The sequence below is a fragment of the Prionailurus bengalensis genome, chromosome A1 (genome assembly GCF_016509475.1).
Source record: "Prionailurus bengalensis isolate Pbe53 chromosome A1, Fcat_Pben_1.1_paternal_pri, whole genome shotgun sequence".
Classification (NCBI taxonomy): domain Eukaryota; kingdom Metazoa; phylum Chordata; class Mammalia; order Carnivora; family Felidae; genus Prionailurus; species Prionailurus bengalensis.
The window spans coordinates 172,292,903-172,308,095 of record NC_057343.1 but is presented as its reverse complement, the minus strand read 5'-3'; the positions used below and the strand labels follow the sequence as shown (position 1 = coordinate 172,308,095).

At 41.7% G+C, this 15,193-nt stretch overlaps 1 protein-coding gene across 1 annotated transcript in view; it reads left to right on the top strand.

Annotated features, from left to right (window-relative positions):
* Positions 1-13,621, top strand: part of LOC122491945 (neuronal regeneration related protein) — a 28,429-nt gene extending 14,808 nt beyond the window's left edge. The window contains exons 3-4 of the mRNA XM_043595324.1: positions 7,259-7,336; positions 11,881-13,621. Of these exons, the coding sequence (XP_043451259.1) occupies positions 7,259-7,336; positions 11,881-12,006 (204 nt within the window). The 3' untranslated portion in view covers positions 12,007-13,621. The remainder of the gene's footprint in view (positions 1-7,258; positions 7,337-11,880) is intronic.
* Positions 13,622-15,193: the final 1,572 nt, after the last annotated feature.

The following is a 15,193-nucleotide window of genomic DNA, read 5'->3' as shown; positions in this document are numbered from 1 at the left end:
CCCTTTCTCCCCTCACCCCCGGGGCCTTCCTTCTTTTTCTTCTTCCCCTCCCTTCTCATCTTTCATCTTAAAAGTAGGAGAAACATTGCAAAATATAGTGTTTCTAATTACAAGTAAAACCCAATTTGTATGAAGGAATAAGGTGGTCCAGACTTAGAAACCCAATGTGTTAAGTAAATATTTAGTCTGGTTCCACTCCAGGGAGGTAAAAGATTTTATTAACATATTTGTTGAGGTCATGGGGTCAAGGAAAAACTTATGCTGTGCTTAAATGCCTGAGGGGCCCCCTTTTTTTTTTGTTTTGCTGCTAGTTAACAAAGACCAGTATTTTTTTTTTTTCTGCTGAAAAGAGCAAATATCTTGTTTTGTGGCCTTTACTTTCTTATTGTTCATTCACAAACTGCTTAATCTCAAACCAGAGCTTTAAAAAGCTGCTTTATTTTTTCCCTTTGTTTGGAAAAATCTCTCCTTAGATATCCCTTATGAGATTTGTGTCCAAGCTTTGTTCTCGTACTTACTCTTCTGGTTTACTTTGGGCTGTTATCAGCTGTTTGTACTTTGTTTTGTCTTCATCACCGAAAAGAAAAATCGTCCATTAAAAGTCAAGATTTGAAGCATTCAACTTAATTCCTTGAGTCCAGTCCACAGTTTGGCTCGGATTACTGTACCAGGCTGACCTCCAGCCCAGGGGAGGGTGCCTTGGCAGAAATCTGAGAATTCCTCGATCAGTAACTCCCTTTTTTGGATTTATGGAGTCTTTACGTGGATTGCTTTGTGCTGAGCATGTTCCTGTTGGAAAGGAATGAGGCAGGGGTGAGAGGAGGAGTTTGCGCAACACACGTTTGCAGCTGACCTCGGTGTTCACCACGCTCAAATTAGCCAGCTGCCGCTGCAGCCTGCCTTAAACCAGGCACCATCAAAGCCTGAAAAATCACACAACAGTCTCAGATAGTGGTGGCAAAGCAAAGTTGGATCATTGTGTTAACCTTTTGTGGCTTGCTCCCGACTTGATTCATGGCTCCTCTCGGAAGTCTTTGCTATTATTCTTAGAAATCAAAATTTTAAAGACTCAGCAGCTAAACAAGCAGCATATTATATTGTGGAACAGAGTGACTGGGAAAGCTCTTTGCGCTGACGATTAATTTCACATGTAAACACTTTCGTTTTGTTGCCAGCGAGGAGATTTCCTTTTCCTTTCTCTGCCTCCTTGAAATCTAGAAATAAAATTCCACAGCTGTCAGGTTCCCACATATTCATCAGCGGCCTCTCAAGATGGCTTCATGACGAGCAGAGTGAATTTAAAGAATTCTACTATGAAAGTCTACACAGCTTGTCTCAGACACCCCAACTCACAAAGTAAAGAACTCTAAATCTCTCGCCTGCCTGTAACAGGTAGTAACACGCTGCATGGGAATAAAACGTGGACGTTTTCCGTGCCCATAGTGGACACACGCACCCAAAGCAAAGCTCATGCCAGTGAGCTTAGCCAGTGTGAGCTCTCATCATCTTGTTCCTTGAGACCCAGTTGTCTCCTCTACCCCTGTTTCTACAGGTTAAGAACTTGTCGGGCCACAGAAAAGCTGAGAGTGTCAGCAGGTGCTATAATACAGCAGTGCCCTAAAAGGTCCTGGTTTCCTTTCTAGCAGGACGGCACTTATGGCTGAGTGCAATAGTCAGGTGTTTGCAATGCTTTCTCTGTAATTACCCATTGTTACCGCAGCCAGCTTCTGTGTGTGTGTGGCATTTAGGTGGCTGCATGTTTCATTTAGTTCCCAAACAAGAATGTTTGCCAACTTGGGCACCAACTAACACTTACTCTGCTTTCCAGAGTGCGCACAGGTGACATATGTTATCTGAATGGCCCAGTGTTCTTTTTATCTGTCTTCTGGTTGCAGGGCATTTCCTCCATGGTGTGCTCCATCTCCAGACAGCACTCGCAGGGTTAGGCGGATCGCTAAGACTAGGTCTCTAGAGAGAGGGAGCTGAGTGCATCATCTTTTGGCACCATCTGATCTTTGATGTAATGCTGTTCAGAGAAAATGATCCTTGTAACTCATTTATGGTTTCAGTTTACATCCTGCCCTCTCACATGGCCAACAACACCTGGGAGCAGACTAGCTTTTGAGGGAGATTCTTAACAGCACCACTTCAAAAGGTATCTGTAGAAATGAAGTACATGTATATGCATATAAATTCTCCTTGTAATACAGTACCCGCTTTCATGACCTCCCAGCCAATTAGTCGGAACAGAACATGTACACACGCAGACACACACACATACTATTTAGTTGGCAGAGATTACGAAATATGCTACTTTGCTGTTTGAAGAATTAATTATGCAGGTTGGACACCTGCTCCCCTGGTCTGTTTTCCTAATTGCAGCGGGTGGGCACCTGTCCTTGTTAAGTCCTAAAAGGGCCATGTGTGTGCATTCCTTAAGCACACAGAACTCCACCAAGGATAGAATAATTGTGGTCATTAACAACCAAGCCATGCAACATCTTCATAGCAGGTTGCTAAGAAGGCATGTTAACCAATTAATAAGTTCCATATACATATGTGATGTTCAGGCTCTGAAATGGCCATGAACCTTCCTTTGAGGGTCATTCTCCTATAACAGGCTCTTCAAAGAGCTACTGCTAAAGAGAGAAGTGAAGAGAGGAAAATACAAATTTAGAACCAGGAAACATGTCAATTTGTTTGATTCTGCGTGTGGACCATACTATTGGAAAACATGCTGCAAGATTTTAAATGAAACGCTTAGGAGAGGTTTAAAGAATTTAAATGATAATTTAGTTTGTGTGGTTTTAGGACCTTGCAGGAGTTGTCTCTGACTCCCCCCACATTTTATTTTTCTAATCTGGATACCAAGTAATAATATATTCAGTGACAAGCATGAACACTCAGCCTTTCTCAGAATTCAAGCAAAACTTTTGTATGTTCTCCAGTTTAAAACAGTAAAATTTTCCTTGCCTCTGTATTTTCTCAAACACTCAGGTTTTCTTAATTGTTGAGGATATGGCTTGTTTCTCTGGTTCCTGACTTCTGGAAGAATAGTATTCCAGAGGGTTTTGAGGATTTTGCTTGACCAAGAGCAAACAACTATTTTATATATGGAATATATAGAATAATTTAAAAGAATAGGTATGGAATATATAGAATAATTTAAAAGAATATGTATCTTCTTGATAAAAGAACGCAGTCTTCTATTGGGAAGATTATGGCAAGCTTTGGTTTACTTGTTTAATAAAACAATAGTTTTGTACTGCCATGTGTATTACTCAGAACGCTTACATTTCTGAGATGTAAACCACTGCCAACAACAGAGAACTCAATCAAGTTTAAAAAAGAAAAAATTCGATTAATTGGCCTTCATGAAAAACATGAACTTGAATTCAGAAAACTGAATGAATAGAATGAGTTGAAGCCATGTGTCCACCTTTGGAGCATCAGCTGACCAGGACCAAAAAAGAATGAACAGGGTTAGGGTCCAGCAGGAACAGATGGACTTCAGGAAAACAGATCAACTTACCTCTGTTTTCTGACCCATATATTACCAGCACCTGATATTCAGAACCAGGTAAAAGACTGGGTACAGCAGCCTGTGGGGTTGCATTTGTGCTATTGCTATTATGGCCACTGAGAGCTGCAGTGAGACCTCCTGGCCATCGGGTGCTTTCCCACATGGACCTCATTACATCCTTACCCTGAACCCACTATCTTCCTTGGCTTGCGTCTGGTAACCGTTGGATCTCCTCCCAGATCTGCTCACTGCCATCCCCATTTCCTCTGATGACAGCACAACTGGATGGTTTGCTGAGTGTTGGTTTTGTTTCTTTAGCCTGTGGAGACGGGTTCCAACAACTATTGTATTTGACATAACCTATACGTTTTTGTTAATTGCACTTAAAGCACACTATTAATTTGCTAGGGCTGTCAAGACAGAGTACCAAGGATTAGGTGGCTTAACCAACAGAAGTTTGTTTTCCCACAGTTCTGGAGTCTGGAACTCTGAGGTCAACCTGTCGGCAAGGCTGGTTTCTTCTGAGGCTGTTTCCTTGGCTTGTCGATGGTCATCATCTCCCTGTGTCCTCACGTGTCTTTCCTCTATGTGTGTCCGTGTCCTCATTTCCTCCTGATAAAGACACCAGTTTTATTGGGTTAGGGCCCACCCTGATGAACTCATTTTAACTTAACTGCCTCTTTAAAAACCCTATCTCCAAACATACCCACATTCCAACTGGGGGGTAGGTTTCTGACAGGAATTTTGCACGTGAGGGATGCACAATTCGGCCCATAGAACACCCTTCTATGAAATGATCTTTTTTGAAGGTCTGTCATCAAGCCCCCCCACCCGCCCACCCCCCCACAGCCGGCACAACTAGATTTGTGCTCCTAAGAGGCAGGAACTGTATTTCTCTTCTTGCAATCCCTAGAATTTAGCAGTGTCCTGGCACACTGCAGGTGCTTCCCATACTTGAAGTGAATTCATGCATGGGCAAAGGCATTCTGAGGTGTTTGAAAGCAAGGGTGATGGTCGTCCTAGATCTTTTCCCTTAAGTTCTTTGTTTTAGAGTCTCAAAACACCATTAGTGTGAAAAAGAACCAAGCTGTAATGTAGGTAGTGTATTTCCAGTAATCTACCAACTTTTTCCAAATCCAAAAAAGGTTAAATATCCACTTTAGATGCTATAGCCAGGGGTATGCTGAGTTCTTAGAGACCAACCAAGCGAGTTTTAAGAATGTAACTAAGATTTCTCTATCCCTGCCATTTTTGGCTTGAAGTTCTGAGTCTCAAGGAGACTGGAAGAATTTACCACAAGGCCAAAGTGACATTTCTTTTTCTTAAAGAATACAATGATTACTTTATGATTCAAACACTAAAAAATGCCCTTGGTCAATTCATGGCTAAATTAAATATGTTTCAAAAGGACCAATTTGGGTTAGGGGAGGAAGTTTCCTTAGTTGTGGGTTTTACTATCAGATACTCATGTTCCTGAGTTCTTTGGCAAAAAAAAAAAAAAAATCATTGTTTTTATTTAAAAAAAAAAGGAAAGTTCTTAGAAAAAACAAATTGTAAAAGTAACAAGCAAAATGATTTATGAGGCAAGCTATTTATCCCTGCAGATTGGACTTGGGCGGCTTTCATAGTGATGCTTTGAACCTGGGAAGTTAAATGCGGAAGCAGTGTCATTTTGTTAAGATGGAGTGTCACAGAAAAGCTCAAGAACAGAGACATAACATTTACTTGATATTACTTCTCATAGTGTCCGTGTGCCTAAGTTTTTACATGTATTTGTGTCAACATTTTTGGTTTGCAATGGAACTTCATTTCTTGCTATCTGTGTAATATTTGAAATTGTACTTAAAGCCTGTTTTTAAAGGTAGTAATGTAAAAATGTTATCATTGTATATTTATATTAAGTGAATCTACAGTTGATTCCAGTTGGGAATCTCCTTAAATTAAGCACTAATTGGTACTTTGTATGCTGTGACATTGTTTTAAGCCCTAAAAAAAGCTTATATATTTTAGATTGCAATTTTGTGGTCTTCCCCCATTCCCGGTTAGAGGGAGTGTCAGGGGTGACTTGTCTGTCCCAAATGAGGCAGGTGGTAGAATTCTCCCAGAAGGATCTGAGCACAGGAGGGGAAAGCTGAACAAAAGAAAGGAGGTTCAGGCTGGGGGAACCACGTGGCCCAGAAAGCAGACCTGTCCAAAGTACGAAAATAGGTCCAGTTCTTGCAGGATGAGCTCTCAAATATTTAAGATACAAGAGAGGTGATAGGCAATTTGCATTCTGGGGTGATTTGAGGGCATCGGGGTAGTGGGAAGAACTGACGTTTAGAATCTGGAAATCTAGTTTTAGTTCATGTCCAATCCTCCACTCACTTGTGGCTTTGGGCAAGTGGATGACCTTTTTGAGTTTTTGTTTTCTCATCTCTGAAATGAGAAGACCTATTTACAGGTTTATTGTCAGGATATATTAGGGTGATATATGCAAAACTAACTGGGATGTGCCATAAACGTTACTGGAGTATGGCAAAGATGGGTACTGTTAAACTACCCCCAAAGAATCAACACAGCCATCCACTGCTCCTACCTCAGGCCCCCTGACCAAGCGGATTACCTGGGACACTGAAAACATTACACTTAGCCCAGTGACTAGGCTACCACATCTCTGCTTCCAAAACCAAAGATGTTACCTCTGCTTGTTAACCTAGTAGTGAGATGTGATTCTCAATATTATTTATTAAATGTGAGGCTTATTTAGAGCATTTAGTGAATCAGATCTGGAGGGAATCTTATCTAATTTTCTCCCGTCCTCTCCCCTCCCTTCAAGCCAGGCTATATCAAATGTGAATTAACTCTGGCAGATGGCTGTTAGATTCTGTTTCTAAATTTCTTGAAGGAAATTTCACAGTTTTTCTTCTTTAAATTCTTTCAGTCATTTAACAATTCTTATGCCAAGTCCTTCCTTATAGCTGACCTAAATCCATGTTGTAATTTAATTCCTAACCCCCTACTCCTGTCTTTCCCAGAGATGGAGAACAGCTGGTCAGCAACCTTCTTATGATAATACCCTCTGTATATTTAGACAAGAATTACTCAGTTTGACTCACACTCTCCACCTTGTCCCAGCTCTGCCCCCACCCCCAGATTCATCAGCTGCTATACTCTGAGTCATTCATGGTGATGCTGCCCATCTCCCTGCCTCTCTCTTGGACACTTTGCTACTTTCAGGCACGGGACAGTGTTGCCAGGGGCCACATGGACCTGGGGAGAATGCAGGCCACTTGTTCCTGCCCTCATGCTTTGTGCATAATGTTGAACTTTATAATCAATTATCAGAATAACCCCTAACAGTGTTTTATGGGTGTGTGGCACATTTATCTCACGGAGTTTTGCAAGCATACTTATCATAGGTTGCTTTGAAAGTTAGGCCTCCCCAGTACCTTAGTTTGCTCAGCCAGTCATGTCATAAGGCTGCCATTTAGCATGCTAAAGGTAACACTGATTGACATCTTTGTTCTGTTGGGACTTAGTCCTGGGAGACACTGAGCCAGAACTCTCCTGAGTGCAGTATACATTTGGAAGCACACAACAGTCTGAAAGAGGTGATGGGCTTCCCCAGTGCTCCAAGGTGCCATCAGGAAATAAGTGACACTGAGGGGGATTGAGCTCATGAAGTTGATCCCGTGTGGTTTCAGAGTGGATGCTGTTTTTAATTTGAATGTGTGTGCTTTTATGTCTCTGTAGGTTTATTACCCAGAGCTCTCTGTCTGGGTCAGTCAAGAACCATTTCCAAATAAGGAAATGGAGGGAAGGCTTCCTAAGGTAAGATCCCTACCTACCATTTTGTTATTTTTTTTTTTTCAATTTCAAGGCAATTAAAAAAAATCAGTGTCTTTTTTAATATCCATCTAGTCTACAATAATAATCCATTGACATGATACTGTTATAACTTTGGAAATAAAATATACTAATATGTGTGTATATGTATTATATGTGTGTGTGTATATGTATATATATATGTATGTATATATATATATATATATATATATATAAGGTTCTTATATATATCATATAAGAATAGTGGAATCAATTTATCCAATGTACATTTTACAGGTTTTCAATTTATTCCATACTTGGGTAGATAAACTCCTGTATGGTGATTAAACTGAAAAATATCTTAAAGGTAGAAGATGATGACACTTTTGTCTGGTAATAGTGCCCAAATGTCTGATGAAATTCCCCAAGAAACAAAACAGAAGGAACGCAAAAAACTATTATTTTTCTTTCTTCTAATTTTTAGGCCTAAAAATATTTTCTACAAACATGCTTTCATTGTTCTGACATCTTAGGTATGGCAATTTTCTGCCTTAAGAAAATCTGTCAAATTTACATTTTGGATTTTAGCACCATTTCCAACAGCAACAGTTTTTAGGGTAGATACCTTTGGACTTTCCTGTTAAGGTAAATAACAATTTGACCTTAAGGAGGAGGACTGTACTTTTTACCACTGACCTGTTGATTTTGCAATTAAGAAAGAAAAAGTGCACTGAAAATAAAATTTCCATTTAAGAGTTTCATAAGTGTAATTGACAAATGGTGAGGCCTTCCCAGATCTTATTGACTTTTTAATGTTTGAGAAATTCTTACTTACACTAAATGGTTTCAGCAGTTCCCTTTTACTGACAGGCAGAACTTGAAGAGATTGTGTCAACTGGCAGTTTGCATTAAGAGAAAACAGTTCTAAATCACTTTTAGTCTTTCAGAGAACTTCTGACGGTGCAGAGTGAAACCACTATTAGGAAAGTGGGTGAACAAAATGATTCTGGCCATGCTCTAGCTACACTTGTGCTGTCTTATAGAGCTGGGATGGAGGTGAGCTAGTGTACTGGAGCTTTACTTACGACACACACACACCCCACCTCACCAGACTACCTCCCCACCACCACCTACCACTCAACCACCCCCCTAGCACAGCCCCTGCACCATACCGCCTCAACGCAACCCTACCACACTGCCACACCGTCACCTTACCAACAGCAGTAGTGTAACTCTCGACATCCTTTACTGAGAAGCTCAGGGCATAATTCGTCCAAGCAGCTGAGGGTAAGACATGATAATGGAAGGGGTAAAGAGAGTATAGTGTTTTCATTATTTCTGTCCCATTCAGCCATCCAGAAGTCCTTGATACTGGTGACATCAACCAGAGTGACAAGACTAGGCAAGTTCTTCAATGAGGTCAACAATGCCTCCCTTTTTCTTAGAAGGCCCATCCAGGTCATCGGCCTTGCCTCCATTGAGGCATCCTCCAGGAGGTTGGCACAATGAATCCTGAGATTCAGGTCTTCTGTTAATCTCTTTCCTCTCTTCATATGTGAAGAGTACTTTACGCATATTTGTCCTTCCCAAGCACTTTCTTTGTAGAAAAGCATATCTTTGCATAATAGAGAAAAATAATTTTGACTTACTTGATCCGAGCCACATGACTGAGTAATTGGGGGATTCATACACTAACAGTCCTCAGCAGAGAGAGGCCACCCAGCTTGAGGTAGATGAGCCACAGGAGCGTCCAGGAGCACAGGTCTGTGGAAGTCACTGGACACATCTGTTCCTGCTTCTCCAGCCTTCTAGATTGCTGAAGATCCTCAGTCCTTGGGAGCCATTATGTGCTGGATAATGGAGGAAGATAGGATTAGTTTTGCCTGAATTCTTAGAAGGCCTAACTTCTGGAGAAATAAGACTACATTGTAGTCTTCCCTTGCTGCAGAAGCCTACAGTTGCTTCAGTGGGTGCAGACTTTATTCTTTTTTTCAAAAAAATGAGGGACAGGGATTAAGGGCTAAAATCTAGTAAATTCCAGCCTCCAAAGGGAGGATGTGCAGAACTTTTTCTCCCCAGGAGCTTCTCTCCCCCTAGGCTTGTTGGGTTGTGGTCCCTCAGGGTGCTTTGCTAGCACACCTGCCTGCATGGCTTACCACCACTTCCTTGCAATGTCCAGTCACTTGGGTATCTCCTATATAGCAAGTTGCCGAAGGGCAGGATGGACAGGGACTGTTTCTGCCTCTGTTTTAATCTTGGTAGCCTTAAAATCTGAGTACTCAATCCACAGTAGGCACTCAGAACATGAAAAATTAAAGAAGACATAAATGTTTGCGGGGGGGGGGGGGGCTCAGAAGAGAAAAAAACAGTAAAAATGGTACTTTCAAATCTGAAATAATCTCCTTCATATTTTTTGGTCTGGAAAGACCTCTCCCCAAATTACCCAGAATCCCACCCAACGCTGTGTATTTTCCACGGAGGTAAAAGATCAGTAAGACAGAGACTTACGTAGAGACAAATGTTCTATATATTCACTCTATATTGACGAACAAAGTATGAACTAAAGTAAGCAACTTTAAGGCCAGTCACGTATAGAGTGCAGTTGAGTGAAATAACACTTAAGAACTTTTGATTTCCCTTCCTGGCCTGTGATAATTAGCACCCATTGAATTCTTCATTTATCCAAAACCTAAGTCTTCCATATCTTGAAACGTGCTGATGGCTGATAGAGGAGCAAGAACACACATTTTAAAAGCACCAGGAGGGGCGCCTGGGTGGCGCAGTCGGTTAAGCGTCCGACTTCAGCCAGGTCACGATCTCGCGGTCCGTGAGTTCGAGCCCCGCGTCAGGCTCTGGGCTGATGGCTCGGAGCCTGGAGCCTGTTTCCGATTCTGTGTCTCCCTCTCTCTCTGCCCCTCCCCCGTTCATGCTCTGTCTCTCTCTGTCTCAAAAAATAAATAAACGTTGAAAAAAAAATTTTTAAAAATAAATAAATAAAAAAATAAAAGCACCAGGATTATAGTGGAGTTTTAAAAAAAATCTTGGGGTTGTATGCCAAAACGTCATGATTAAATTTATTTTCACAACTGTAAAAGGCTGCCCAATATAATGATTTTGGAAACTTACCTAGATCCTTAATTGTGTGTGAGTGGTAATTATATTTTAATTCAGTTTTCTGATTTTGTCCTATTGCTATTTAGTTGTGCCAAAACAACTTCTAAATCACAGTCTCTAAGACTGGAACACTGAAGTACATACTGAGTGGATTTTCTATAGATCCGGAAATGTAGTATGCTCGCAGAGTCTGAAATTTTTAAACCCAAATTTAGGCATACCAGATGTTTAACATGAAAAATCTATACAGTAAATAAGACTTATTAAAGCTAAATTATCTATTACATTTAGTTCATCCTGGGGCTGCTGAAAACATTTATTCAATTTCAAGTTGTTTTAAAGTCCCTGACTTCTGAATTCTTCTTAAAAAGAAATTCAAATGCCATAATTTACAGACCTCAGAGCAAGATTATTACTTTACTCATACCCAGTCAAAATAGCTTGTTATAAATGTCCTATTGGAATATGTCACCTGAGCAAAAAGGGAAAAAAAAAATCTCTTAAAACCATATTGGATAATGTACCTGAGACAACTACAGCAATTAATGGTTTGGCTGACAGACAGACTGTTGTCAAATCACTGTTTTCGTATCTGATTGGGGCATACGGGGTTAGCCCTGTATTTTTCAATTACACCTTGGGCAAACGGGCTTCCTTGACCTGCCCTCTTGCTGTTTGGTTATGATGGAGAGCTTCTCCTCGCGGGTGCTTGATGGAGCATCAGTCACACTGCAGTTGGATTATTCTAGACAGAAGCACAAACACCTCACTTATCAGGCTTGTGAGGACAGATTTAGAATAGCCCCAGGCCAAACTCGCTGATCTCACTCTCTCCTGGCCTGGGTTTCACACTGTCTCCCTCTTTCCCACTCCCACCTTTGGTACCACTTGTGATTCTGATTATCAGACCCACATGGACTGGGCCAGATGTTCAGAGAATGAACCATACATAAATTACATCTGTACAAGCTGTGATATTCTTTTAAACATTTTTTTATTATATGTTGTCAAACAGGCAATTACCCACCTCCACAGCCATTGAATGCTTTAAGCAAAATGTATTAACGCTCATGAGCACCTCTTACCCAACCTCATGTTGGGCCCTGTCTGATACTAGAAACTGTCCTCAGAAACCTGACTCTGGGGAATGCTGCCTCCCACATGGCTGGGCACAGCCATCAGAGAAGCACTTGATTCTACTGAAGCCAAGGCAGCTAGTGTTTAATTACTTCATGCCCCCACAGACCTAATATTTACATTCAGGTGAACTGTGTTTAATATGTAAACTCTGCAAAACATTGGGAGTTCAAGGATAAAAGGCGGGAGGGAGAGGCAAAAAATTTCAAATGGTTTCACAAGCATGACTAAGTGCCTTTTGTGTGTGTGTGTGTGTGTGTGTGTCCATCTGTTTGTGTGTGGGTCCACCTGCTTTTCAGGGAAGCCTTCCTGTCCCCAAGGAGGTGAACCGCAAGAAGGATGACAAGATTGAGGCTGCCTCCCTGACTCCACTTGGCAGCAGTGAACTCCACTCCCCAGGCATCAGTTACCTCCACTCTTTTTAATCGTTAACACCTCCATTTGTATTACATATGGTGTATGGGTATTGATGAGGTCATGGTATCATATATGGGATTTTTTTCTGTGTAAATCATCAAGTATAAGAAGAAACTATGGGACTCTGAGCCTTGCTTTAGAGAATTTACAGTGGACAAATAGGTATCATCAAACCAGTTTTTAATCATTCTGACTCAAGTGAAAACGCTCAGAATTTCACACTGTGAATCCACGTTTACAACCCTTACAGGTGGGCCTTCAGGCCTGGTTCTCGATGACGATGTCTTCCACAACTCAGACTCCCTCTGCTGTCACACAACCGGTCCACTCCTGCCTTTTCACTCACACAGCTCCCTACTGCTTCTTGCAGAGGCTGAGAGTCCCCATTTTTTTTTTTCATTTAGATGTAACAAGCCTAGTAGTTTATGTTCATCAATTGTCTGTATATCTCTATATTTTATCCATGTACTCTTTTGATGTATAGAAGTAGTTTGAAACTCATTGTTTCCTTGTGGTAAGTGACCGAGATGCTGCCACAGGACCTGAGACACTGATGAATGGTGCTATTTTGGACTTTCAACATGCTCCTTGGCGAGGTAGCTCTGACGGAGTTATATTTTATTTCCATGTTCTAAGAAGGTGTTGGTACTCTGTTTCCCTGAATGTTGTTCTCTAGACCGGATTGACTTGTTTTCCTCGTGTCTTCAGTGTGGCTTTCTTCTTCAGCGTGGTAGGTTGGCGAATGCTACCAGAGAGAGTAAGAGACTCACGTCTCATTGGCTGGCGCTCATGGACATGCAGTCAGTGGAGCGGGAGCAATCACAAAACTGTAACTTACTTACCAAATCTCTTCTTTCCGGTAGCCTCGCCTGCCTAGCTTAGAGAAAGACAAGCAATAATTTGACAGGCATTTTTAGGTGTCTCTTTTGGTTCTTTTTGTTTGAAAGGATATGGGGGGGGGGTGGGGAAGGGCAAACTTTTAAAATACATGCCCTCCAGAAAAAAATCCAAAACACTGGCATCTAAGTAGGTATATGCAAATTACACCGTTCCCAAAAGTCAAGTTGGAAAACCTATCTATAAAAAAAATTTTTTTTAAAAGGCAGAGCACTCTTTTCCGGCAGTTTTGAGAAGCAAGGTGTAGATTTTACATTTTTGTCCTTGCTCCCAATGAAATGGATAAACAAAAATAAAATCAGACAATACCATCTTCTCATGGATTGTTGTTGTGTTAGCCAGTCTGAAAGCCCACCTTAATTTTTATATAACTGTCTTGTAGCTCTTCCTTTGACAAGGCAGGCTCTGTCCCGCCCTGTCATGCTTCTGACTGTTAACACAGATGATGCATGTAACTTCTTCTTTCTCTTCTTGCTCCCCCACTGGCCTGAGTTTCTTGTGCATTTTCCTCCTCCCTCCTTTGTTAGAATAGGTATATCAGCTGTGTAAATAGAGCAAGAAAACAGTATTCTGCATCTGTGGCATTTATGTAGAGTTGCAGTTGTGCGCTGCTGAAAATGCAGGCTTTTGTAACAATGTGATCTTTACTGATGCACTCACAAGTACCCAGTGTATTTTAGCTATTTTAGTAGTCTTTGTTCAATAAATATGCAAGCTGTAAGGTAACTGGCTTGGCTCATCATTGGAGAGGCCTACTTTTGAATGCTTTCCCTGGTTCATGTTAATTCATGTGTTCTCAGAGCCCCGAAAGTAGACCGAAGGGCAAATCTGGAAAGAGATAGAATCTGCTCTGCCTTTCATGTGCGTTCCTTTCTGAAGGTTTTACGAGATGAGGGGTGAGGCAGTGGCTTGTCGGGATGGTTTTGGAGAGCTGCCTCTGGATACAAAGAAGAATTAAACCAAGACCCTTTTTATTTCTACACTTTTTCTTTCCCCTTTCAGGGTACTCCCACACACCTCAAAACTTACTCTTTCTTACTCCTTGCCATTAAGACCTACCTTATGGCATTCTTTATCCCAAAGATACCAGCCCTCACGTCTTCATGGCATATTTGCACTTAATACACAGATAAAAGGCTTATGCTTGGAAGAAGATACAAATTTGAGACACGATTTTAAGTCACTAATTCATAGAGGTCCAGCTACCTGGAATCTAGCACATGGTAAAATGGCATCACAACTCCTGGAGGTCTCCTGTGACCCTGAAACCCAGAAATTCAGGGGGTTCATCCTCTCCCTGTATGAGAAACACAGCTGCTCTCCTCCTTCCAATGACAGTGAAACTTCATTGCCTCACCACAAGGTGCGAAAGTGGCGGGCTGGGTTCAGACACTTGAGTTTCACCTGAACAGAGGCTAAGGAACAGGCCTCTGAGATAAAGGCCAGAGAGAAGGGAGAGGGGCAGAAGGTGACCTTGCCCCAAACTGGGTGATCAGTTTCTGGAGAGGCAATCCGATGCTCTCTGAGAAATCTCAAGTCTTGACATGTGTGTGTCAGGAAGGACTTTTACACTGGGGAGTTACTTTTGAAATTAATGCACATCTCAGATTTTGGTGAAGTGTCCTATTTACCCTCAACTTTTATTAAGATAAAGGAGCCTTAGGGCAGAACTAAATCCCAGCTGCCTTCCATGTACTCAGAATTTGTCCAATCTGAAAGAAAAGTCTTAAAACGGAGCTACCACTACCTTTTTGGTAATTCCGTCCAGAGGTTCCTATTTCTGAACATAAGAGAAGTCCTCCTTAAACTTAATTACCTTCCACCTTATAAACAACTGCCATTTTCCTTGCCCAACAGCTTCCCATCACCTGTATGTTATCACAGCTGGGAGGGGATCCATCTTGTCTCCCTGCCCTTGCTAAAGGGGAAACAGAAGTGATGAGGCCGGCCGTGGAGGGGGTACGGCCCAGGCTGCTTTATGCCCATCTCTATTAGTTATCTGTTGCCACGTAACACATGACATCCACACCCTGCATCCTGGAACAACAAACTTTTCTCACCTCACAGATTCTAGTCTAGTCAGGAACAATTTAGCCAGTGCTTCCGGCTCAGGATCTCATGAGCTTGCCATCAAGATGTTACCAAGCTGCAGTCGTCTAAAGGCTTGACTAGGGCTGGAGAATCCTCTGTTGGCAGGAGAACTCTGTTCCTCCACTCACGGGCCTCCACACAAGGCTACTTAAGTGTCCTCATGACCTCTGGCTTCCCCTAGAGCAAGTAATTCGAGAGCTGGGAGCG